Source organism: Branchiostoma lanceolatum, chromosome 17 (genome assembly GCF_035083965.1).
Source record: "Branchiostoma lanceolatum isolate klBraLanc5 chromosome 17, klBraLanc5.hap2, whole genome shotgun sequence".
Lineage (NCBI taxonomy): Eukaryota > Metazoa > Chordata > Leptocardii > Amphioxiformes > Branchiostomatidae > Branchiostoma > Branchiostoma lanceolatum.
The window spans coordinates 4,327,328-4,352,383 of NC_089738.1; the positions used below are offsets into that span (position 1 = coordinate 4,327,328).

The 25,056-nt window shown below is 43.7% G+C and overlaps 3 protein-coding genes across 7 annotated transcripts; 1 reads left to right on the plus strand and 2 right to left on the minus strand.

Moving 5' to 3' along the window:
* Positions 1-1,081: 1,081 nt before the first annotated feature.
* LOC136422939 (collagen alpha-1(I) chain-like) lies at positions 1,082-24,556 on the minus strand. Of its 5 annotated transcripts, none has more exons than XM_066410871.1 (8): positions 24,069-24,556; positions 21,773-21,872; positions 21,516-21,577; positions 21,097-21,394; positions 14,154-14,234; positions 3,530-4,536; positions 3,200-3,353; positions 1,082-2,481 (listed from the first exon to the last, which is right to left on the minus strand). In XM_066410871.1, exons 1-8 carry the CDS (start codon positions 24,405-24,407, stop codon positions 2,207-2,209), a joined length of 2,316 nt encoding a protein of 771 aa, XP_066266968.1. In that variant the 5' UTR covers positions 24,408-24,556; the 3' UTR covers positions 1,082-2,206. The 5 variants fall into 5 exon arrangements, with proteins under 5 accessions (XP_066266968.1, XP_066266964.1, XP_066266966.1 ...); XM_066410867.1 differs by having other exon boundaries at positions 14,154-14,585; XM_066410869.1 differs by lacking the exons at positions 21,097-21,394; positions 21,516-21,577; positions 21,773-21,872 and adding exons at positions 14,789-14,850; positions 15,541-15,640 and having other exon boundaries at positions 14,154-14,667.
* LOC136423253 (uncharacterized) lies at positions 4,541-6,993 on the minus strand (the record flags this gene model as incomplete). Its single annotated transcript, XM_066411362.1, has 4 exons — positions 6,203-6,993; positions 5,307-5,409; positions 5,020-5,087; positions 4,541-4,915 (listed from the first exon to the last, which is right to left on the minus strand). Coding segments are annotated over exons 1-4 (906 nt in total), but the record flags the coding sequence as incomplete, so codon positions are not given.
* On the plus strand, positions 10,619-11,907 carry LOC136423254 (uncharacterized). Its single transcript, XM_066411363.1, has 2 exons — positions 10,619-10,812; positions 11,387-11,907. The coding sequence occupies exons 1-2, from the start codon at positions 10,737-10,739 to the stop codon at positions 11,905-11,907; spliced, it is 597 nt and encodes a 198-aa protein (XP_066267460.1). The 5' UTR covers positions 10,619-10,736.
* Positions 24,557-25,056: the final 500 nt, after the last annotated feature.

Here is a 25,056-nt window from a genome sequence, read left to right on the forward strand (position 1 = left end):
CAAGCATATATTATGCAAATGTATAAGTCATTTGCGTGAATAGAATTGTTCATGGAGATATGAGGTCATGGAACTCTTGTTGTTGTTGTTGCTTAAATCGAGGATGGGCCGACAGAATTGAAATTTGACCATAGATGGGTTTCATGTGGAAAATATGTAGCCTCTTCTCACGGGCACCGGCGCAATCGGGACCAAAGCATTATACCCAAACTGTTCACAAAATTCACTGCAGGTTTTAACCGTTCATCCACGGTCAGTCCCTTAACAACTATAACAGTTTCTCTACTCTACTCTATAGGTGAAGACTGGGCTCCTGATGAACACCACAAGCCTGCTGGTTCTCATGGTCATGATCAACACCCTTGGCGTGCCCATCTATGACATCAACACCTTCCCTGACTGGGCCAACGACACTTCCACCCCCTGTTTTTAACAAACATGGACATACATGATATGTACCAAATATGCCTTACCATAGTGTAGATATAGTAGGTGACGTTTTGTATAATAGATTAATTTTTTTGTGGAACAAAGATAAGAAAGCGTGATAGCTGTGTCTCTGGTGTTATATTTCCACCCCACTCTTGTCCAAAACACGCCTTGATATATCTTATATTACCTTCTACCGAAGGTTATATTTTCGGATTGGCTATGGTGGAGTGACTGTGGATGCAGACGGCGTAACTCTTGAAGCCATGGATGGATGTTCATGATTTTTGACGGTCGCCTTTGCCACTTTTATCGCGGCGGCCGTGAGCGGTACTGCAGATTTGTCTCTGATATGGCCTTTAAGACTCTTAAAAACACGATTTAACATTGAAATATTAGGTTTTTAGGCACCACACGAGAAGCTCGTGTAACACTGTGACCACCCGTAGAAGCGCTACCTATATTCAGGAACACAACACTTCTTGCACGTAAGGCCACAGCAAGTAACTTTTATGAATGATATCCTCTGCAGACTCCAAAATTAATGCGCGCGGGCGAAAGATAACAAGATGGGCAAAAAAATAAGATGCCCACATTTTCAAACTTGAATGAAATAAAGCATGTAAGAAGAATGGACGCGATACAAGATGGCATCACAACCAACAAGTCTTTTATTCCTGTATTCAATATAACAGTAAGTAACACTGGTGTCAAATCATTATCGACTCGGGTTTGAATAGCACGTCAGGAATAGGGAAAGGACGCAAGACAAGGCTTCCCGTAAACTGGGAACGAGAGTCTCCTGAGGCAGACTGACTGAGACTATATGATGCTGGCTCTGCTCACTTCGTCTCAACTGAAAACAAGTTCTCTCCGATATGGTTCTATATTGCTGTCCTGACTGCCGTGCCCCAGAAAACCCCGTCTTTTTATTCTGTCTTCAACATACAGGCAGTAGACAATGGTCTACTCAAACTGCATGGCATCTGACCCTGGTATCGAATTTGTTACTAGTAGTAGTTCGATTCTCTTCATTAAAGAATTACTCATCGAATTTTACGTTGTTGATGATAATGACACAGCAATAACAGACTGATTCCAACAGTATTACGAATCTACTGCCACACGATATCCCAAACCCAATGATACTACAGAATGATACAGTTTTCGTCCTTATTGTGGTGTGATCCGTAATCCGCGGACACATAATTTTCAGGATAACTTAAACCATTTGGAACAACTTAAATAAGACAATACAGTTGAGGCCCTCTTTTTCTATTTTCAAGTGTCACACTAAAGCTGATTCTATAGATACATTTTCCTAATTTGGTTTGCGTTTCTTTGTTAACTAAACTATCTAGTTTAGCTTCACATTTAATGAAAATCCATGTATAAATGACTAAGTTGTGATGATTTCTTTATTGTACTGTATTCACACTATATTGTTATTGATCCTGAAGAAGGCGACAGTGGTCGTCGAAAATTTGATCCGTGAATACTTTAGTGTTGGAAGGAAGTTTAGCACTGTATTATCATACCAGGTCATTAATCATCGTTTTAGTACAAAGGGTCCCTCTCACATGGTAGCCAAATTATAGATCAAGACTGTCTTCATATATTTGACAGAGGATACTTTGATAATTATTCAAAGTTTCTTCTAACATATACACATATAGAAATATAATATCATATTTAACCTTATACAAAAATATTCTGCTAAAAAAAGGATTTTTTTCTTGTACGAAAATTTAGACATGTTGATTTTTTATCATTTTCTTTACAGGCACGCGAGGATATCTACCTGTACCCTAACCCATCGAGTATCATGCCAAGCATGCATGCATACTTCGGTATAGGTTGTTGTAGCAGTCTTCACGTACGTGTGGATCCGTTCCTGGCCAGAGTGATGGTCGAGGTGGGCGAGACCGAGATGAACGTTCGGTACGCCATGGAAGGCATTACGGAAGCGGTAGATAATGCAGACTTCGCGGTCTCCATTGCCAGCGGAGATCAGGTGGGGCGGGGGACCAGTGTCTACGCGTCCAAGGTCGCCTGCAAGAATATTCAACGAAAACGTTAGAAAACCATTTCTGGTAACAAGTTCCATCTCATTTTGTTTGATATTTCTAAAACACAGAATTTCAGAGTTCAGTTTCGCTGGTCTGACTAAACTGGTATAGACAACGCTTTTTCTACAAGTATTTCAGTAGTTAAGGTCCTTCCCGCACCAGGCGATGCATAAGGCGGCGCCCATCTCCATTTCGGCAGCCCTGGGCCATACAACTTTGTGCAAGTCACTACAGCAGTGGGCTAGTCCACTGGTAGTGGTGTGTGTTTAACTTCCATACTCTTTCCCAAATGCTGAGTGCTAAGCAGAGAAAGCAGTGTGTATGACCCGGCCGGAGTTTGAACTCACGACCTACCGTATGCAAGGCAAACACTCTACCCACTAGGTCATTGCACCGGTTATTCAGCAGTAGAGAGGGTATAAAGTGGGTTCTTCCGATTTTGGTCCAGTAGCTTACTAATCTGAAAGTTCGAATATCTTATTAATCGTTTCCTCGTACAGGTAAGACCGTAAAAGAGTTTCATCCAACGTCTCAATGAATGTCTCTCGTAGTTTATAGAGTCCTACCCATGCACGTAAGTAGTATTGTTAAATCTTTTGTGAATTTGACGAATAGTTACAAACAACAGGCGTTACATTTTATCTAAATAATGTGGTTTCAAAGACGACGTAAAATCACAAGATTAGTAACAGTGAACTCACATTGGCGGACATATTGACCAACTGGCCCAGGCACGCCACGGTCACCCTTCTCGCCCTTGGAGCCACGGTCGCCCTCGGGGCCAACTGGACCTCGGTCACCCTTCTGTCCCTTTGGCCCGGGGGAGCCAGGGTTGCCTTGGTCACCTTTTGTTCCCTATTGTAAGGATAAAGTACTTCTGTATTATTAAAGAAAGCAAACAAAAATGTAGAACTACAATCCTTAACTGATCGATCGCAAGATTATTTTAAGACTGTTTATCCGCCATTTGAACTAGCGAAATGTTAAACATTTAATCATTCCAGTAACAGTTATATGTTACATTAAATCACCTTTAGGCCTTGGAGCCCTTGTTCTCCGGTGTCGCCTTTAGGCCCTTGTTCTCCGGTGTCACCTTCAGGCCCTTGATCTCCAGTGTGACCTTTAGGCCCTTGATCTCCAGTGTGACCTTTAGGCCCTTGATCTCCAGTGTCGCCTTTGAGTCCTTGATCTCCAGTGTCGCCTTTAGGTCCAGCTTCTCCAGTGTCGCCTTTAGGTCCAGTTTCTCCAGTGTCGCCTTTAGGCCCTTGATCTCCAGTGTCGCCTTTAGGCCCTTGTTCTCCAGTGTCGCCTTTAGGCCCTTGATCTCCGGTGTGACCTTTAGGCCCTTGATCTCCAGTGTCGCCTTTGGGTCCTTGCTCTCCAGTGTCGCCTTGAGGTCCTTGTTCCCCGGTGTCACCTTTAGGTCCAGTTTCTCCAGTGTCGCCTTTAGGCCCTTGATCTCCAGTGTCGCCTTGAGGCCCTTGTTCTCCGGTGTCGCCTTTAGGTCCATTTTCTCCAGTGTCGCCTTTAGGTCCAGTTTCTCCGGTGTCGCCTTTAGGTCCTTGTTCTCCGGTGTCGCCTTTAGGCCCTTGATCTCCAGTGTCACCTTTAGGCCCTTGATCTCCAGTGTGACCTTTAGGCCCTTGATCTCCAGTGTCGCCTTTGGGTCCTTGATCTCCAGTGTCGCCTTTAGGTCCAGTTTCTCCAGTGTCGCCTTTAGGTCCAGTTTCTCCAGTGTCGCCTTTAGGCCCTTGATTTCCAGTGTCGCCTTTAGGCCCTTGTTCTCCAGTGTCGCCTTTAGGCCCTTGATCTCCGGTGTGACCTTTAGGCCCTTGCTCTCCAGTGTCGCCTTTGGGTCCTTGCTCTCCAGTGTCGCCTTGAGGTCCTTGTTCCCCGGTGTCACCTTTAGGTCCAGTTTCTCCAGTGTCGCCTTTAGGCCCTTGATCTCCAGTGTCGCCTTGAGGCCCTTGTTCTCCGGTTTCGCCTTTGGGTCCTGGTTCTCCGGTGTCGCCTTTAGGCCCTTGATCTCCGGTGTCGCCTTGACGTCCTTGATCTCCGGTGTCGCCTTTAGGCCCTTGTTCTCCAGTGTCGCCTTGAGGCCCTTGATCTCCAGTGTCGCCTTTTTGTCCAGTTTCTCCAGTGTCGCCTTTAGGTCCAGTTTCTCCAGTGTCGCCTTTAGGCCCTTGTTCTCCAGTGTCGCCTTTAGGACCTTGTTCTCCAGTGTCGCCTTTAGGTCCAGTTTCTCCAGTGTCGCCTTTAGGTCCAGTTTCTCCAGTGTCGCCTGCAGGCCCTTGGTCTCCGGTGTCGCCTTTAGCACCTGGTTCTCCGGTGTCGCCTTTAGCACCTGGTTCTCCGGTGTCACCCTTCAGGCCAGGCGGACCAGGATATCCATCTTTGCCTGGCCTTCCCCCTACACCCTGAATGGGTAAAAATACACGTAAGAACTACTTATAACACAGTATTTTGTGCAAAACACAATATTCATATTTGTTCTGACTTTGAAATACCATTTTAAGCTTACCCTTATTCCTCGTCGTCCTCTCGGTCCTCTCGGTCCCCTGTCTCCCTTACACCCTGTGCACCGGTACCCTGGAAATAAAGACAAAATGAGAGTTCAATGTGTAGATGACATCAGGACGTTAACAAAACTTTTCATTTCATACAACTGTTCTATTATCATGATTTGTGATCTGAGACCAGGACCGCTCGATGTCTATTGATATTGCTCTAAAATTTTTACTTGATTTGTACTCTTCCCTCTGTTTTTGGTCATGAGGCCGTATCAATAAACGATAGATGAACGCTCACCTCTAATTTCCCTCTTCGACCTGTCGTGCAGTTCATCTTCCAGTCGCCAGGGAGTGTCAACGTCCGGATCAACTCTATTAACATCACTGCCCGTAGACTCCGACTACAAAATATAAATAGGGAAAATAATATTTTCTATTTGATCCATTGGCGAGCCATTATTTCAAGTCAAAGTTCAAAATAATCCTGTCTATCAAGATGTGATTAAGATATTTAGTCCACCAAAGCTCTAATCAATGGATATCCGAATTAAACTCATTAACGCTGTATCTACTGATTCCTGTGGGCACTCCAATTACATAAAGAATGTACTTGGTAACGTTTCAACAAGCATGCAAAACTTGGCAGCTGATTCAAAGTGATAGTCCTGTAAATGCCACGCCAAGGGCAAACTCTTTGTAATAGCCTTCAGCTAGCTAGTTGGGTAGCCCTGGTTGTACTTTGTTACAGCCAAATCAAATCAAATCAGATCAGATCAAATCAAATCAAATGCAATGCTAACGTTATGACACTGAAGTTTTCACTGAAAGCCCTTCTACTGCTAAGTCAACCATGTAGATGAACCCTATACTTCAAAATCTTTGGATGTATTTTTTCAGTGTTGTGCACATATGTGTAAATAGCGTGACAAAAAGGCAATTGAACAAGTACATTTCACAACGACGTCATTATTTGTGGCTTCCGCGGACGTCATCATAATTGATTATGACAGACGTAGCTGACAATGTGTCAAGTGGGTGAAGTTTGAGGAAAGTTCAAAACGTGAGAGGTCAAAAAACGTGAGAGGTCAGAAAGGGAAAATCTCTTAATTGTAACATACATCTACCCTAAGTATGACCACTATCTGCAACTAATATAAATACATGTACATATTTTGTATAAAGATGGATTCTTACTTCAGTTTTCGTTGTCAAATCTTGTCCCTGAAGAATATCGTCTTGAACGGTGTCTTTTGAGGACTCGGACTGCGCCTTGTCGTCTTCTCTATCTTTCATCAGTAGATGAACCTGTGCTTTCAGGTTCCGAATCTCTCCGCTCTGTTGGTTGAGCTCCCGGTCCTGTATGGCGTCTTGTTCTCTCAGGAGGTTGACTTCGTCCAGGACCCTGTCCAGCACGACCCGGCGTTCCCTCAGCTCAGCCCCCTGCCACAGCACCAGGCAGACGGCAACCAGGAAAACACCGGCCGCGAAGAGCTGGATGACAGAGCCGCGACTGCTGTGGTCCCGACCGTGGCTGAGGAGCTTCTCTGGGATCATCTTCCTCTACAGTGATAAACTTTTACCGATCTGTGACAGAGACTAAGTGTTCAGATCGGGACAGGCGACGTTGGAGTACTGTTCTTGCACAAGTTTTCGGTCCTTTTTATACACTTTGGACCTCTTTTCCGCCATAGAAGGTAGACGCCAGGGGAAAACCCGCGACGCAAACAAATTAGATTTTCTATTGTACATTTTGCTATAAATATACAGCGATGTCACAATCAAACATAAGCTGCCCAATTTTCCCGGTATTCTGTCGTCATCATCCGTGACGTCGCGTTCACGTGATCATGCTGTCATCACCAAGCGTGCCCATTGGTTCAGAGTTAAGAGGAAAAACCTGTCCGTTTCTATTTTTGTGTGGCCTTCAGCTGATGCCTGAGGAGTTTTGGCGGGGTTCACAAAAACTCTCACGTCACAGCTGGTTACCTGAGGTCAACACATGTTAATTTCCTCCTAACCGCTCGGTTCTGACCAAAGCGAGAGGGGTACCTTACCGATAGTATTGTGGATATCACAAAATATTATAAGATATGAAATTTACACAAAATCTGCCCATTTTTAGTTGTGTTCCTATTTTTTTACCCCGTCCAGACTTAGCTGGACACACCTGCCTGTGACAAGTCACGCACAAGTTATCCTTCTGTTAATGCCTGAAGGGCTGTTGAAATGTACCACTCTGTAACTAACCTTTACGGTCACATGCGGTCAACTAAATGTTTCCTCCAAACGCCTCTGTCGTGGTTTTTAAAAACTCTCAATGTCACAGTTAGTCACATGATGATGTCAACACAAGATTCCTATGAACTGCTTGGTTCTGACTGAAGCAAGAGGTATACGAGATTTCATCGAGATTTTACCTGTCTTTCTATCTATTCTTTTAATCCCAACCTGACCTGGACACATCTGTCTGTGTCTGTAACAAGTCACGCATTCTTTTGTTAATGTTACACTCTGTAACTAGCTCTTTCGGTCACATGCGGTCATCTAAACGTTTCCTCCAAAACGTCTGTGGTGGTTTGCACCTGAGGTCAACACAAGTTTTCCCAAAACCGCTCAATACTGACCAAAACGAGGAAAGGATCTTGCCGGGAGCATTGTGGATATGACAAGATATCATGAATACACAAAATCTTCCTATTTCTACTTGTTTTCCTACCTGTTTCTACCCCATTGTTTCAGACATAGCTGGACACACCTGTCTGTGACAAGTCACGCACAAGTTATTCTTCTGTTAATGCCTGAAGGGCTGTTGAAATGTACCACTCTGTAACTAGCTCTTACGGTCACATGCATGCGGTCAACTAAACGTTTCCTCCTGTCGTGGTTTGTAAAAATACTGCAACGTCACAATGGTTGGTCACCTGATGAGGTCAACACAAGTTTTCTCCAAACCACTTGGTTCTGACCAAAGCGAGCGGGCTACCTTCCCGATATCATTCTGGATATGGTAATATATAATATGAGGCGAGATTTACACGAAATCTTCCCATTTTACCTTTCTTTCTTTCTGTTTTTATTTTAAATCCCAACCTTAGCTGGACACATCTGCCTGTGTCTGTGACAAGTCACGCATCCTTCTGTTAATGCCTGAAGGGCTGTTTAATTGACGGTACCACTCTGTAACTAGCTCTTTCGGTCACATGCGGTCATCTAAACGTTTCCTCCAAAAACGTCTGTCGTGGTTTGCACTTAAGGTCAACACATTCAAGTTTCCCCAAAATCGCACAATACTGACCAAAGCGAGGAAAGGACCTTGCCGGGAGCATTGTGGAATTAACGAGATATCATGAATACACAAAATCTGCCTATTTCTACTTGTTTTCCTACCTGTTTCTACCCCATTGTTTCAGACTGAGCTGGACACACCTGTCTGTGACAAGTCACGCACAAGTTATCCTTCTGTTGACGCCTGAAGGGATGTTGAAATGTACCACTCTGTAACTAACTCTTACGGTCACATGCTGTCAACTAAACATTTCCTCCAAACGCCTCTGTCGTGGTTTTCATCAAGGTCACATTTGGTCACCTGTTGAGGTCAACACGAGTTCCCTTCGAATCGCTTGGTTCTGAACAAAGCGAGTAGAGTACCGAGAATATTGTGACTATTCATATGGTAACACTCTGAGGCACACACATGCACACACACACACACACACACACACACACACTCACAGACACACAAACACACCAATAATAATTGCAATTGGGATTAAATATATATTGGGACCGACCGGACCTTGGTCACCCTTCTGTCCCTTGGACCCAGGGTAGCCACGGTCACCCTTGGGACCGACCGGACCTTGGTCACCCTTCTGTCCCTTGGACCCAGGGTAGCCACGGTCACCCTTGGGACCGACCGGACCTTGGTCACCCTTCTAAGCCAGGGTCACCTCGGTCACCTTTTGTTCCCTGTTGTTAGGGAAAAAGTACTTTTATACTATGAAAGCATTAGAAAAAAATCTAGAATACGATCTTTAACCGCCAAGTAAGATAATGTTACATCGATCGGGATATAATTCCCCATACTGTTTATCCGCCATTTCAACTGACCAAATCTTGAACATTAAACTATTATAGTACCAGACTACCAGTTGTACGTAACATTGACTCACCTTGGGGCCCTTGCTCTTTTGTATCCGGATACAGACCGTAGTTGGTTGATCGGTAACACGGGAAGTTAGCTGAGCAAGATTTTTCTCTCAATTTGGGTGATTTGTTGACATTGACTATGTAACGTTTATAGAAATACGCGTACGCCTACAAAATATCAAACCAGATGCATATATTAGCGACGTCGCTGACTTGAGCTCAACCTTCTCTTTGATATTGTTTAGATACGAGCTTAGAATTGTCAAAAACTGAATGTAAACATTACCAAAACTAGAGTTCCACAACCTCATACCTTCGCCAAATGGTTTTAAAACCTTTATGACTGACGCATTATGAGTGCTTCTCATTGATTATGCAAATAAGGTCAATGAAACATAGTTGATCCTCTTATCCACCAAAATAACATAAGTTGTCCAAAGTATGACAGGCTATTCCAGCATTTTATCATCAATTTTGCAAATGAGCTCCTCATTAGTATAATTCGTATTCAACCATGTTCGCATTCACATAACTTCCAGATGCCACAAGTATGAAATTGATACACTGATCTCCAAGATAAGTATCTAATTACTTCAGTCATCACTCAAGCTATCTGCATTTAAAAAATATGACCATCCATGAACTCCTTCTTGAGCTATTCTCTTTCAAAGTCTGAAGCAAAACCTGCTCTTGCAGGTACAAAAAAGCCGCTAGGGGGCCAAACCTATACCATTTACTCTCTGGTCCAAGAGCAATCCACCTCTCAAAAATCACGACCATGACATGTCCAGAACAAGAGGTATGAAAACAAGTCCACTGCAGTACAACTTTAATAATTTCCAGGTCTAATCAAGACCTACCCATATACCAAAAATCAAGACATTCCATCTTCTTGAGTTATGCTGTTCATCCGCACAAATACGTATACATACTACACATACACACAAACGCAAAAATATAACCTTCTTGGCGAATGTAATCATGAACGAAAATTGGTTGAGTTTCTTTAAAGAGATATCGTGTTTTTTCAATATCTGTTGAGTTGTGCTGCTGTATAGTAGTTACATTAGAAAAAGGTTATGTGCCAGTGGGTGATTTCCATTGCTTCTATTTGCACGCCTACCAGTTTTCATTGTCCTAGAAAAGGAGAGGACAATTAGAAAAGGGAGTTATAATAGCCTCCAAATACATGAAGTTGCTTGCGCCTGTATCTGTACACTCAGTCGATTGAGGGAGCATACATTTTGTACCAACCGTTGAAATATGGCATAAAATACTGACAAACCATTGACAAGGAATTGAAAATAATGTCCTTGGTCCATCGAACGCTTCAGCGGATCGCGCGTGGCATTCCAGAACACCGTTACCATCGTTTTATCGAACAACCGTCTCCATGGCGACACTCTATTGTTTAGACGTAGCGTGTTGTAGAACATGTCATCCATCCCGACTGTTATAGTGTTGCTCCTCAAACAATCTGCGCCGTCAGTCAGTAAAAGAAGAGGCGTGATCTTGTGTTGGGAGAGCTTGACTTTCAGCCATACACTGGACTCCAAATCTGCGACAACTTAGCATCGGCATGTCGGAAGTTGGGGATACAGTTCTGTTCTATATAAGTGAAGAGGACGACTACAGTCCAAAGGCGGGAGCACAAGGTAAGAGAAGTATTAAAGTTTTCACATCAGTTTAACGAGATACTCCATGTCCCTGGACAGTTGCTCTCGCCTTGCTTTGCGGCCACACTGAGATTTCCTTTGTCAGGTGAACTTAATTCGTGTAATACATTATTTCCATGTATCTATTTGATATGCAATTATCTGTAAATTTGCTGACATAATGTGTAGATTTTCTTTTATTTCTATTTTGTTTATCTTACGTTGTATTGTTGTTTCACTGCAATGCACGGTATTGCATAGCGGTTAATTCAAACACTTCCCCTGGAGAAGGGATGGGACTTTGAAAACATTATAAGACTGTCAAATTCATCGTTAGAAGATTCATTGATCACATTGTGGAGGGGTTCGGTTCGGATTGGATAGTCTGTTAAGTTCATGTTGATCAAAGCTGCGCATTGTAAAAATACACAATTGAAATTCGAAAAACAACGACACAACTGTGTCAGCATTTGAAAGAGAGAACACACTTGTACACCAGCATGTAGGATTTTATTTGTCTCTAGTAATCAAAAGTATAATGTGTCCTTTTCATTCTACTTTGTGTTTGCCGTAGATTCTGATAATGAAGACAGTGGGACCCAGACGTTGTACACGATGGACGACATAGGTGAAGGGTTGCGACAGTTTGAAAGAAAACGCCATGGTGAGGTTACAGACCAACCAAAGTTTGCCGGCAGTAAAGGTGTGGAACCGATCTCCATCCTATATATTGGCCCAGAAAAGTTGACAAAAGACGCACCCGTTAACGAGAGGTTAGAAGCGCCGCCTAACGACACAGATCGTCTGTACACCATCGAAGACATCCTGGAGGCTCTGAAGACTGAAGACGGGCGGTCATTGAAAGAAAAACAGGAGAAGAAGATCAGTCTTAGAACGGAAGAGTCTAAGAAAACCGTCAAGGCGATGAGAGACGGATGCAGGCAACGCATGAAGGAAGAGGAGCGTCGCATTCGGAAACGTACTTGGAGGAAATATAGTCTGGATTCCCTGGTTAGCGACAAGATGTCCGCTGCACTGTCAAAAGAGAAAGAAGCATTTTGTGAAGAAACAAGACGACAAGGCGAAGTTATCTGACAGGCTTCCACAGCTCGACTGAGATAAGCAGGAACAGATGACTGAATCTGACGACAAGAAGGTTAACCCTGTATCGGATGCTGAGAAGAAGATGGTTAACAAATCAGCAGCATCACCTGATCATGAGAGCATGGGTGACGTGTCGAAGTCTCCAATCAGCGCAACGCACTCTATTGTGTACCATCTGTGCAGAACACCTGAAGCTTTCTGCCATGTTCTGCACCACCTACCTCAGAGTTTTCTCCTCTATTTGCCAGAACTATGTTTCCCCTGCTGTCAGCTGACACCCCAAGAGGCCACTGCATGTCCTCTGGCTGTCTGCCAAACTGGCCAAACTTGTGTTTGAAGTTCAGGTCCTACATACCCCATCCGTGGTCATTCTAACATCTGAACTTTCCGATGATGTGCCCGCGAGCTTGTGTGCTGGCGTCGATGGTCTGATGCCATTGCCATGTGCACGTTTGACTGTCTTTCCTGGATACTCGCTGTGTGCTTGTCGTACATATCTGTGACCACCGTCCACAATTCCTCTGAATTGTCAATTGTGATGTGTATGTAGTGCCAGTTTCTGGATGAAATCGGGCGCCGCGACGTCATCCTGTACTGCCAATTGATACCACAGAGTATGTCTGATTTGGCAGAAGAAGAAGAAGGAGAAGAAGAAAGTGAACAAAAACAATATGTTGAGCCCATACGTATGGGCTCAACATAAAAACAGGCAGAAGAAATCATCTTTATTTAAAATGTCTTCTGACACGTATATCATATTTAATCTTATACCAAAATGTGCTTTTTTAACAATAACTTCAAGATATTGTTCTTACATGAAAAGTAAGACGTGTCAAGTCAAGTAAAAGCCTTTATTTTCTGAAACTGACTTGCTAACATGACTGAAATGTAAGACCGTTCTAGACCTATTCAGGCACAAGCGATGAAATCTACCTGCACCCTACCCCAGAGCGTATCATGCCAAGTACGCATGCACACTACCACTTGGGTAGCTGAAGCACTCTTAACAAACGTAACGATCCGTTCCTCGCCATTGTGGCCGTCAAGGTGAGCGAGACCGACATGGACAGTCGGAGTGGCATGGAAGGCATTGCGGAAGCGGTGGGTTCTGCAGGCGTCGCGAGATCCGAAGCCTGATGAGATTTCATGGGGTGGAGCACCAGTGTCTACCCGTCCACTTTCGCCTGAAAGAATATCCAATGACCAAGTTAATGAGGGTCAGTACTTATTTTTCAGCGAGCAATTTGGACTAACAAGTATCAAGATCGCATTCAGTTATTTCTAAAACACAGCAAGTCAGAGAAGTTCAGTTCGGCTGGTCTGACTTAAGCCCCCCCTCTTACTGGACCCGCGGCCGATCGAATTGACATAACACTCAACGAATCGACCAAAAAAAGGAATCTTTTTAAGCTTTGTGCGTTTTGTTGTCTTTTGCCATACTTGTACGTTTTGAATGATATTCCCATTATAAAGTAAACACAAATCCAGTTTAGGACGCAGTGACGCCGCCAGCGTACCGCGGGTCCAGTGAGAGGAGGGGCTTAACTTGTAAAAACAACGTCATATTCGTTGTTATAGCAATACAATCATTTCAAGTGCAAGCCTATCAGACGTATCAAGATTAAGACATAGTCCCAGTAGCCTGTGGAATTTCTAATATCTTCTTAATCGTTTCCTCTTTCAGATAAGCAGAAAAAGACAAAACAACTAATGTGTTCAGGAATGCTCTTGCTGTTTTTCTGCCAATATCCATGCCCACAAAAAATATAACATGTGCTTTGAAATGTTTGTGAATTTGGCGAATATCGACAAACACGAGGCGTCAAGGCTTAACTGGTTTGATGATTCGGTTTAGAAGATGACGGAAAATCACTAGGTACATTGTACTCACATCGACGGATGTATGTCTGTGGAGATGAACCTGTGAGGCCACGGTCACCCTTCTGTCCCTTGGAGCCTGTGGAGCCACGGGAACCCGTGTCACCTCCTGACCCCTGATGGAATGAAAATGCCTTCCATATCATCAAAGAAATCAAAGCGGCAAAAAGACGTACAACTACAATCTTTTCCATCGAGCTTCATCAAACGAAAACGTTTTTCAACGTTTATCCACCGACTGTACTGTGGTCTGACGTACTAAACCTTTCCAGTGCCGGTTATGTAGTATTGACTCACTTTTGGACCTGGAGGTCCTTGTTCTCCAGTGTTGCCTTGAGGCCCTTGATCACCGGTGTCACCTTTAGGCCCAGTTTCCCCAGTGTCGCCTTTAGGCCCTTGTTCCCCGGTGTCGCCTTTAGGTCCTGGTTCTCCGGTGTCGCCTTTAGGGCCTGGTTCTCCGATATCGCCTTTAGGCCCTTGATCTCCGGTATCGCCTTTAGGTCCAGTTTCTCCGATGTCGCCTTGAGGCCCTGGTTCTCCAGTGTCGCCTTGGGGCCCTTGATCTCCGGTGTCGCCTTGAGGCCCTTGATCTCCGGTGTCGCCTTTAGGTCCAGTTTCTCCGATGTCGCCTTTAGGCCCTGGTTCTCCAGTGTCGCCTTGAGGCCCTTGATCTCCGGTGTCGCCTTTAGGCCCCTGTTCTCCGGTGTCGCCTTGAGGCCCAGTTTCTCCAGCCTCGCCTTGAGGCCCTTGATCTCCGGTGTCGCCTTTAGGTCCAGTTTCTCCAGTGTCGCCTTTAGGCCCTGGTTCTCCGGTGTCGCCCTTCAGGCCAGGTGGACCAGGATCTCCATTTTTGCCTGGCTTTCCCCCTACACCCTGAATGGGCAAAAAGACACATAATAACTAATTGTGTGTGATCCTTTATAAGACGGTAGTTTGTGCAAAACACAATATTCTTCTTTGGTAATTTCGGCTATGAAATACCAATAATGCTTACCCTTGTTCCTCGTTTGCCTCTCTGTCCTCTTTTCCCCCTTTCTCCCTTACACCCTGTGCACCCTGGAAATAAAGAGAGTTCAATGTGTAGATGACATCATCACGGTAACAAAACTTCAAGAAACAGCATTTCCTACAACTACATGTATTCTATTTTATTATGGTTAGTGATCTGAGAGCGGAACCGCTTGATGTCTTATAGAGCTTGTTCTACAATTTTGTCCTGGTTTGAACTCTTCCCTGTGTTTTGGACATGAGACCGACACTCCAGTAATCCGCGCAGGCGCAGAAGGCCAACTTTTAGCCTATAGTTGGTACCCTTGGTAATAGTAGTTGTAAAGGGTTTTATACTATTATATGTTGGTATTTCTGAGCTGGATGTTACAGGTAAGGGCTTCAACCTTCTAATTGTGATGAAAAATCAGACTTTCCTCCATGTTTGTGGTGTCCGTAGGCAGTAGAAGTTTGGTGTTTTGTGTGATTATCAGGTAGAGAAGGAGGTCAAAGGTTAATTTTTGTAAACATGGCCGGATTCGTAGGGGTTGTGCCGATTAGAAAGTTGAAATTCTGCTCTAGATTGAAACTTTAGAGGTCTGACACCCCTGCCTGAATGTATGTTTTTCGTGGACTAAAACTCAGGCAGGTGACTTTTGACAGTGTCTTTTTTATATGATTACACTGTATTAAGATAGGAAGCTTGATTACGATCCTGTGGCCTGAGACCGTATCAAGCATCGATAGGTGAGCGCTCACCAGTTTGCCTTTTCGACCTGTCGTGCAGTTCATCTTCCAGTCGCCAGGGAGTGTCAACGTCCGGATCAACTCTATCAACATCACTGCCCGTAGACTCCGACTACAAAATATAAATAGGGGAAACAATATTTCATATTAGATCCATAAAGGCGACTCAGTGTTTCAGGTCAAAGTTCAAAATAATCCTGTCTATCAAGATGTAATCAAGATATTTAGTCCACCAAAGCTCTAATCAATGGATATCCATATTAAACTCATTAACGATGATTCTGATTCCTGTGTGCACTCAAATTACATAAGGAATGTACTTGGTAACGTTACAACAAGCATACAAAACTTGGTAGCTGATTCAAAGTGATAGTACTGTAAATGCATCGTTAACGTTATGACACTGAAGTTTTCAAGAAAGCCATTCTAGTGCTAAGTCCATGTAGATGAACCCCATACTTCAAAATCTCTGGATGTATTTTTGGTCAGTGTTGTACACAACGGCGTGTAAAACAGCGTGATGAAAACGCGGTTGAACAAGTATATTTCACAACGACGTCATTTTTCGTGGCTTCCGCGGACATAATATATTATGACATAGGTAGCTGACAGCGTGTCAAGTGGGCGGAGTTTATATTTGAGGAAAGTTCAAAACGTGAGAGGTCACAAATAATTATCAGAGAAAAGGTGTTGTCGTGCACATTAGTGCCGGTCACTGGTTCTGGTATAAACAGGCAAGCGGGCGGGCGGTTCGTTTGTGATAAATGACTCTTACTGTGAGACCCCGGATCGAATCCGGAAAGGGTATCCTAGCTAGTCGGGGCTGCACCGTCTATCGGAAGAGACGTATAATCGGGGTCCCGTGTTCGAGGACGTGCCTCGAGTGCGTTACAACAGACTCATTACTCAGATTGGAACCTACTGGCTGTAATAATTCAACCTAATGAATTTATAAAACATAGTGAATTTTATGATTAGGACAATCCTTTACTTTTCGAGTAACGTAACCCAGCGTCCGCCTACAAGAAACTGCTAGAGGTTGGAAATAAACGTTATCTGGTGTTGTTTTTAATCAACAGGTCAAAATGAACACTATGGCATACCCGATAACATTGTGATACACCTGACGGTGTCCAGTTACACAACAGCGATGAACATTCATGTGTATCGTCAAGGGGGTACTTCGGCTCTTCTGGAGTCTTTTACAGATTTTGTAGCAATATTATCAAAGAAAAGAAGGGAAAATTTCCTTACAGCAAAACTTAATTGTAACATGCATCTACCTTAAGTATGACCACTATCTGCAACTGATTAAATACATTTGTATAAAGATGGATTCTTACTTCAGTTTCCGCTGTCAAATCTTGTTCCTGAAGGGCCTCGTCTTGGACGGTGTCTTTTCGGGTCTCGGACTCGGACTGCGTCTTGTCGCCTTCTTTGTCTTTCATAAGTAGATGAACCTGTGCTTTCAGGTTCCGAATCTCCCGGTCTTGTATGATGTCTTGTTCTTTCAGGTTCGCAATCTCCCGGTCCTGTATGGTGTCTCGCTCTCTCAGGAGGGTGACTTCGCCCAGGACCCTGTCCAGCACGACCCGGCGTTCCCTCAGCTCAGCCCCCTGCCACAGCACCAGGCAGACGGCAACCAGGAAAACACCGGCCGCCAAGAGCTGGATGACAGAGCCGCGACTGCTGTGGTCCCGACCGTGGCTGAGGAGCTTCTCTGGGATCATCTTCCTCTACAGTGATAAACTTTTACCGATCTGTGACAGAGACTAAGTGTTGTGGATTCTAAACTGTCGTGGATCGGTGAAATGGCCGTCCAGCTCTGGACAGGCGTCGTCGGACCAAGGAGGTTGGTCGGATGTATGATCTTGCACAAGTCTTTGCTCCGTCTTATACATTATACACTTGTAAGGTAGACACATGGGGAATACCCGTGACGCTACAAAAAAGGTATCCGTCATTTTTCTATTGTACAGTTTGCTAATTATGCACATTTATACAAAAGCTACCCAATTTTCCCGGTATTGTCTTGATTATTCGTGACGTCACGTCCATGCTGTCATCACCAAACGTTCCCATTGGTTCAGAGTGAGGAGGAAAAACCTGTCCGTTTCGTGAAGCCTTCAGCTGATGCCTGAGGAGTTTTGGTGGGGTTTGCAAAAACTCTCCACGTCACAGCTGGTTACCTGAATCATCGAGGTCAACACATGTTTTCTCCAAACCGCTCAGTTCAGGCCGAATTAAAGCGAAATAGTTACCTTCCCGAGAGATATATAGCAATAGACATAGCAATGTCGATACAAGTTATATACTATATAATAGTAATACAGGCAAACCTAGTCTCAGGAACCACTCAAGGGACTGAGCAAAAGTGGTTGTTGAGGACAGGTGGTTGATTGGTACATGTAAATTTCATTTAACGCTAACGTTATGGTACGGATGCAATTCACTTGATATGACGGCAGTTATTATCAGATTAACACTGTAAAAATCAGCCCATTTTAGACGTATTCCTACTTGATTTTTGTAAACCCCATTGTTTCAGACTCAGTTGGACACACCAGCCTGTGACAAGTCACAAGTTGTCATTCTGTTAATGCCTGGAGGGTTGTTGAAATGTACCACCCTGTAACTAACTCTTACGGTCACACGCGGTCAACTAAACGTTTCCTCCAAGCGCCTCTGTACTGGCCGAAGAGAACGTTGTACCTTTCCGAGAGCGACGATAAATAATCAACGTGGAAACAAGATACATCATTATGTCTGATTGACACACATTCTGTCCAATTTCACTTGTATTTCTACCTTAAAGTTGTTGCCCTATTGGTTCAGAGTGGCTGTGACAAGTCACGCACAAGTTAATGATATCTCTCAGTTAGTGCCTGAAGGGCTGTGGAAATGTACCACTCTGTAACTAGCTCTTACGGTCACATGCGGTCAACTAAACGTTTCCTCCAAACGCCTCTGTCGTGGTTTGCAAAAACTCTCAATGTCACATTTGGTCACCTGACAAGGCAAGGTCAATACGAGTTTCCTCCGAACCGCTTGGCTCTCACCGAAGCGAGAACAATACCTTACCGAGAGCATTGTGGATATACCGATATGTGTAATATGATATTAGATTAACACAAAATCTGCCCATTGTATATGTTATTTGTATTCCAACCCGACTGAACTGGACAAACCACCAAATACCGCACAATTCAAGTTAAGGGCTGTTTAATTGATGGCACCACTCTGTAACTAACTCTTTCGGTCACATGAGGTCATCTAAACGTGTCCTTCAAACGCCTCTGTCGTTTTACTTCTTCTTAAAACTTCTTGTGGTTACGTAATACTATGTGATCATTGCTTTATCAGTCCAACACACAAGACGCGCACACGCATGCACACACACACACACACACACACACACACACACACACACACACACACACACACACACTCACAGACACACACAAACACACAAATAAACACGCACAAACACCCACACAGAGACACCCACACGCACACACATGAACACACGTGCTTATCCACACATAACTAAAACATGCACATACATACACGACCATGTTGTCCCTGTTGCCATTCAACATATTCATTTTCTTTGGCAAACCTATCAAAAGAAAAGAATAATTTTATCCACCTTGACAATACAAGATGGTACCCTTCAATGTGTGGAGATAGAAATAATGATAACTTCACCAATGCGATACTAATGATGGTTTATTTGATATTCCTCGTGATGGTACACACTGATAGGACCACTTACATGTGCAGTGGTCTCTGAACAGGAATCAACTTAAATCGTTCAAAAATATACAAACTAAACTTGATGATGAATAATAAATTAACCGAGTCAGCTATCCCCACCACAAGAATACTACGAACCTATTGCTTAGCAAGCCATACGAATGTGATAACCTGATTATTAGGATAACTTGAAACAAGGCTAAATTAGGATAACTTGAGACAAGATGAGATGATGAGATACATTTCTTGCATGAAAATTGACCCATGAAACTGATTTGTTGACATGATTGAAATTAGGACCATTTCTCTTCAGAGGCAGGCGAGGATATCTACCTGTACCCTAAACCACAGCGTTTCTTCCCAAGTATGTATGCATACTTCGGCATAGGTTGCTGTTTTACTTTTCACATGCGTGTGGAGCCGTTCCTGGCCAAAGGAATGGTCGAGGTGGGCGAGACCAATATGCACAATCGGTACGCCATGGAAAGGATTGCTGAAGCGGTGGATCTTGCAGATAGAGCGAGCTCTTAAAGGTCCGGAGCCGCCCGGCCTAGCGAGAGCGTGGGTCGCCGGAGGGGTTTCCGGACCAGTGTCTACAAGTCCTTGTTCACCTGAATATTCAGTAACAAAGATAGGTTAGTAACTTCTTTTTAGAAAGACCGTTCGTCATAACACGTAAGTTGCATTCAGTCATTTCTAAAACACAGCATTTCATCACAGAGTCAGCGAAGTTCAGTTTGACTGGTTTGGCTAAATTAGTATAGACAACATCTTGTTTGTCAAACAATGCAACAGTGCGAGTATTTCAGAAGTAGAAAGGTAATACAATGGCTTCTTCTTATTCTCCAGGCAGAGGAGAGAAACGTTTAATAGAAATCCCGGCCAAAACTACCCCTCTCGATCGAAGCCTCTGCTTGGAGAATAGGTTCTTCTGACTTAGGCCTAGTAGCTTACAAACTGAAAGTTCTAATATATATTGTCGATCGTTTCCTCATTCAGGTAAGAGCGAAAAAGACGAGAGCTTCATCCAAGGTCCCAAAGAAAATCTCTCGCAGTTTTGAGAATGCTACCCACGTAATCAGTATAAGTCTTTTGTGAATTTGATGTAATACCAACAGCAGGGGTCGCATATTATCTAAATAATTCGCTTTCAAAGACGACGTAAAATCATAGAATTAGTCACAGTGTACTCACATCGGCGGACGTATTGACCAACTGGGCCAGGCACGCCACGGTCACCCTTCTGTCCCCTGGAGCCAGTATAGCCGCGGTTGCCCCTGGGGCCGACAGGGCCTCGGTCACCCTTCTGTCCCTTGGACCCAGGGTAGCCACGGTCGCCCTCGGGGCCTACTGGGCCTCGGTCACCTTTTGTTCCCTGTGGGCCAGGCGAGCCAGGGTCACCCTTGGGGCCGACTGGGCCTTGGTCACCTTTTGTTCCCTATTGTAAGGAAAAAACGTATTCCTCTATTATAAAGAAAGCACACAAAAGAAATGTAGAACTACAACCCTTAACTGATCGATCGCAAGATTATTTCCCAGACTCATGTGAACTCACGAGATGTTGCACATTTGATTATTCTAGTACCAGTTATAGGTATATGCAACACTAACTCACATTGGGGCCTTGGGGTCCTTGATCTCCAGTGTCACCTTTGGGTCCTTGTTCTCCGGCCTCGCCTTTAGGTCCTTGTTCTCCAGTGTCGCCTTGAGGCCCTTGATCTCCAGTGTCGCCTTTAGGCCCTTGTTCTCCAGTGTCGCCTTTAGGCCCTTGATCTCCGGTGTCGCCTTTAGGCCCTTGATCTCCAGTCTCACCTTTAGGCCCTTGATCTCCGGTGTCGCCTTTAGGTCCAGTTTCTCCGGTGTCGCCTTTAGGCCCTTGTTCTCCGGTGTCGCCTTGAGGCCCTTGATCTCCGGTGTCGCCTTTAGGCCCTTGATCTCCGGTGTCGCCTTTAGGCCCTTGATCTCCGGTGTCGCCTTTAGGTCCAGTTTCTCCAGTGTCGCCTTTAGGCCCTTGTTCTCCGGTGTCGCCTTTAGGCCCTGGTTCTCCGGTGTCGCCCTTCAGGCCAGGCGGACCAGGATCTCCATTTTTGCCTGGTTTTCCCCCTACACCCTGAACGGGCAAAAAGACACATAATAACTAATTGTGTGTGGTCCTTTATAAGACGGTACTTTGTGCAAAACAAAATATTCTTCTTTGGTAATTTTGGCTATGAAATACCAATAATTCTTACCCTTATTCCTCGTCTGCCTCTCGGTCCTCTTTGCCCCCTTTCTCCTTTACACCCTGCGCACCCTGGAAATAAAGAGAGTTCAATGTGCAGATGACATCATCACGGTAACAAAACTTAAAGAAACAGCATTTCCTACAACTACATGTATTCGGAGAGCGGAACCGCTTGATGTCTTATAGAGCTTGTTCTACAATTTTGTCCTGGTTTGAACTCTTTCCCGTGTTTTGGTCATCAAGCATGGATAGTTGAGCGCTCACCAGCTTGCCTCTTCGACCTGTCGTGCAGTTCATCTTCCAGTCGCCAGGGGGTGTCAAAGTCCGGATCAACTCTATCAACATCACTGCCCGTAGACTCCGGCTCCGACTATAAATAGGGGAAACAATATTTCATATCAGATCCATATAGGCGAATCAGTGTTTCAGGTCAAAGTTCAAAATGATCCAGTCTATCGAGATGTAATTAAGATATCTAGTCCACCAAAGCTCTAATCAATGGATATCCGAATTAAACTCATTAACGATGATTCTGATTCCTGTGTGCACTCAAATTACATAAAGAATGTACTTGGTAACGTTACAACAAGCACGCAAAACTTGGTAGATGATTCAAAGTGATAGCACTGTAAATGCAACGGTAACGTTATATGACACTGAAGTTTTCAAGAAAAACCATAATATATGTATTCAAAATATCTGGACGAATTCTTTCAGAGTTGTACTCATACACAAGTGCGTGTAAAACAACATAATAAAACAGGCGGTTGAACAAGTATATTTCACGAAGACGTCACTCTTCGTGGCTTCTTAATACTTCAAATGACAGATAGACGTAGCTGACACTGTGTCAAGTGGGCGGAGTTAACATTTGTGGTACGTTCAAAACGTGAGAGGTCACAAATTATCAGAACAAAGGAGTTCGTGCATATTAGTGCCAGTCACCGGTTCTGGTAAAAACACATTATTTTGTTTGTTTGTTTGTAGCGTCAACTCCACTTTACCGTGTGGGTGTTTGCTTGTCTTCTGGTCCAACATTTTCGGAACATTTGTAAAAATCTGAGATTAGTAACTGTACGTTTAGAACAATTCTAACTGAGATATGTAACTGTTTAGAACAAATCTGAGATAGGTAACTGTTTAGAACAATTCTAACTGAGATAGCAAACTGCTTAGAACAATTCATTGATGTTCTAAATAGTCATACAGTAGTGCTGCGTACCTAAACGTAACATCAGGTACAAAGGTTTAGGTACAAGTCCGGACCTGTAGCTGTACCTGTACCTGAACAATTTGAAAAATTAACATGAGTTCTTCTGAACTTCTTCAATAATGTCAGTATCTTTATTCAAAGAAAACAACTAGATTTCCTACCCCCATACTCGCTTGGCCTTGTTGTTAAAACTCCCGGCCTGCCTGAATGATCTGCTGCATATTAGTTACGTTGTTCCAATGTATCACTTTGGTCACGTTTGGTGTTGTATAAGGCCATGAGGTCAGTCACAAAATAAGCAGATACTCGGTGTAAATTTATATCGGTACAGTATCGGTACTTCATGATCCGGTATTTTGGACCTGTACCTAATCAGTTTTTACGGTACGGTACCGGTACACAGTACCGGTACGTGTACCGGTACGCAGCACTATCATACAGTGTTCCGATATGTTAGAATTAGTTCTAGCATTGATTGTGTTATTTGTAATAGTTTCTAAAATGTAGCAACATAAATTCGCCATTTGTTCTAACATGTTGGAAAATGTTCTAACATTTTGTAAATATTGGTACACTTTCTAAATTGGGACAGTTGGCTGGGAAGAAAGCAATTCACACATCCCTGTCAGGTATGGGTACTATGACTGGCCTTAATGCATAGATCCAAAAAAGCGACACCAAAGTTCAGCCGTGAAATTTAAAAATAAACAGAAGCAGACAAAACACAAAAAGGGCTTCTTGGCACCTACTTTTATGGGGACAATAACCGAAATCTACCATTTGGAAAATGATGCAAATATGTGCAAAATGTTGGAACACTAGAAATATTTAGATGGCCAAACAAATGTTATAAATTGTTCTAAATAAAGAGATCTGTCCATAAAGTTCTAAATGAAGAGATATTTCAAAATGTTTCCAACTTATACAAATGAATTCAAACATGTTTCATTTTCAATTGTTTGAACAATCTAAACTTATTTTGAACTATCTTGATATGACTTAGATATTGTTTTATTCAAAATAGTTCAAACTTGTTACAGACAATGTTTCAAAACCCTCTCGGTGACTTGGAATGTAATGAAACGACGGACTTTTATTGGATTGTCCGAATCGGACAATCCCTCATTTTGAAGTAACGTAACATCGCGTTCGCCTAAGAAAATCCAGAGATGATTTCTAGATAGTTTAGTTTATCTGCTGTTTAACAGGTTTAAAATGAACACACGAAATTTGACTACGGTATGCACGATTATATTGTGATAGGAAAAAGGGGAAATTTCCTGCCAGTAAAATCCGAAAATCCACTATTTGCAACTACGAAATATGAAGAAAACAATGGATCCTTACTTCAGTCCCTGCTGTCAAATCTTGTTCCGGAAGGATCTCATCTTGGACGATGGCTTTTCGGGACTCGGAGTTCGTCTTGTCGTCTTCCCTGTCGTTCATCAGTAGATGAACCTGTGTTTTCAGGTACCCTATCTCCCGGTCCTGTATGCTGTCTCGCTCTCTCAGGAGGGTGACTTCGTCCAGGACGCTGTCCAGCACGACCCGGCGTTCCCTCAGCTCAGCCCCCTGCCACAGCACCAGGCAGACGGCAACCAGGAAAACACCGGCCGCCAAGAGCTGGATGACAGAGCCGCGACTGCTGTGGTCCCGACCCTGGCTGAGGAGCTTCTCTGGGATCATCTTCCTCTACAGATAAACTTTTACCGATCTGTGACATAGACTAAGTGTTGTGGATTCTAAACTGTCGTGGGTCGGTGAAATGGCCGTCCAGCTCAGGACAGGCGACGTCGGACGTATGATCTTGCACAAATCTTCGCTCCGTCTTATACACTTTAAAGGTGGACATATGGGGAATACCCGTGACGCTACAAAGTAGATATCCGCCATTTTTCTATTGTACACTTTGCTATAAATACACATTTCAAACAAAAGCTGTCCAATTTTCCCGGTATTGTCTTGATTATCTGTGACGTCATGTTCATGCTGTCATCACCAAGCGATCCCATTGGTTCAGAGGAAAAACCTGTCCGTCTCTATTTTCGTGTGGCCTTCAGCTGATCCCTGAGGAGTTTTGGTGGGGTTTGCCAAAAACTCACAGTTGGTTACATGAGGTCATCGCAAGTTTCCTCCAAACCGCTCAGTTCTGGCCAAATTAAAGCAAAATAGTTACTATATAGCTACCTTCCCGATATATATGTCACAGTAGAGATTGGAATCCAGTAGAGTCCGGAACTCTACTAGTAGAGATTGGAATTCCAATCTCTACTAGTAGAAACTGGAATTCCAATCTCTACTAGTAGAGTTCTGGATTCTACTAGTTGAGATTGGA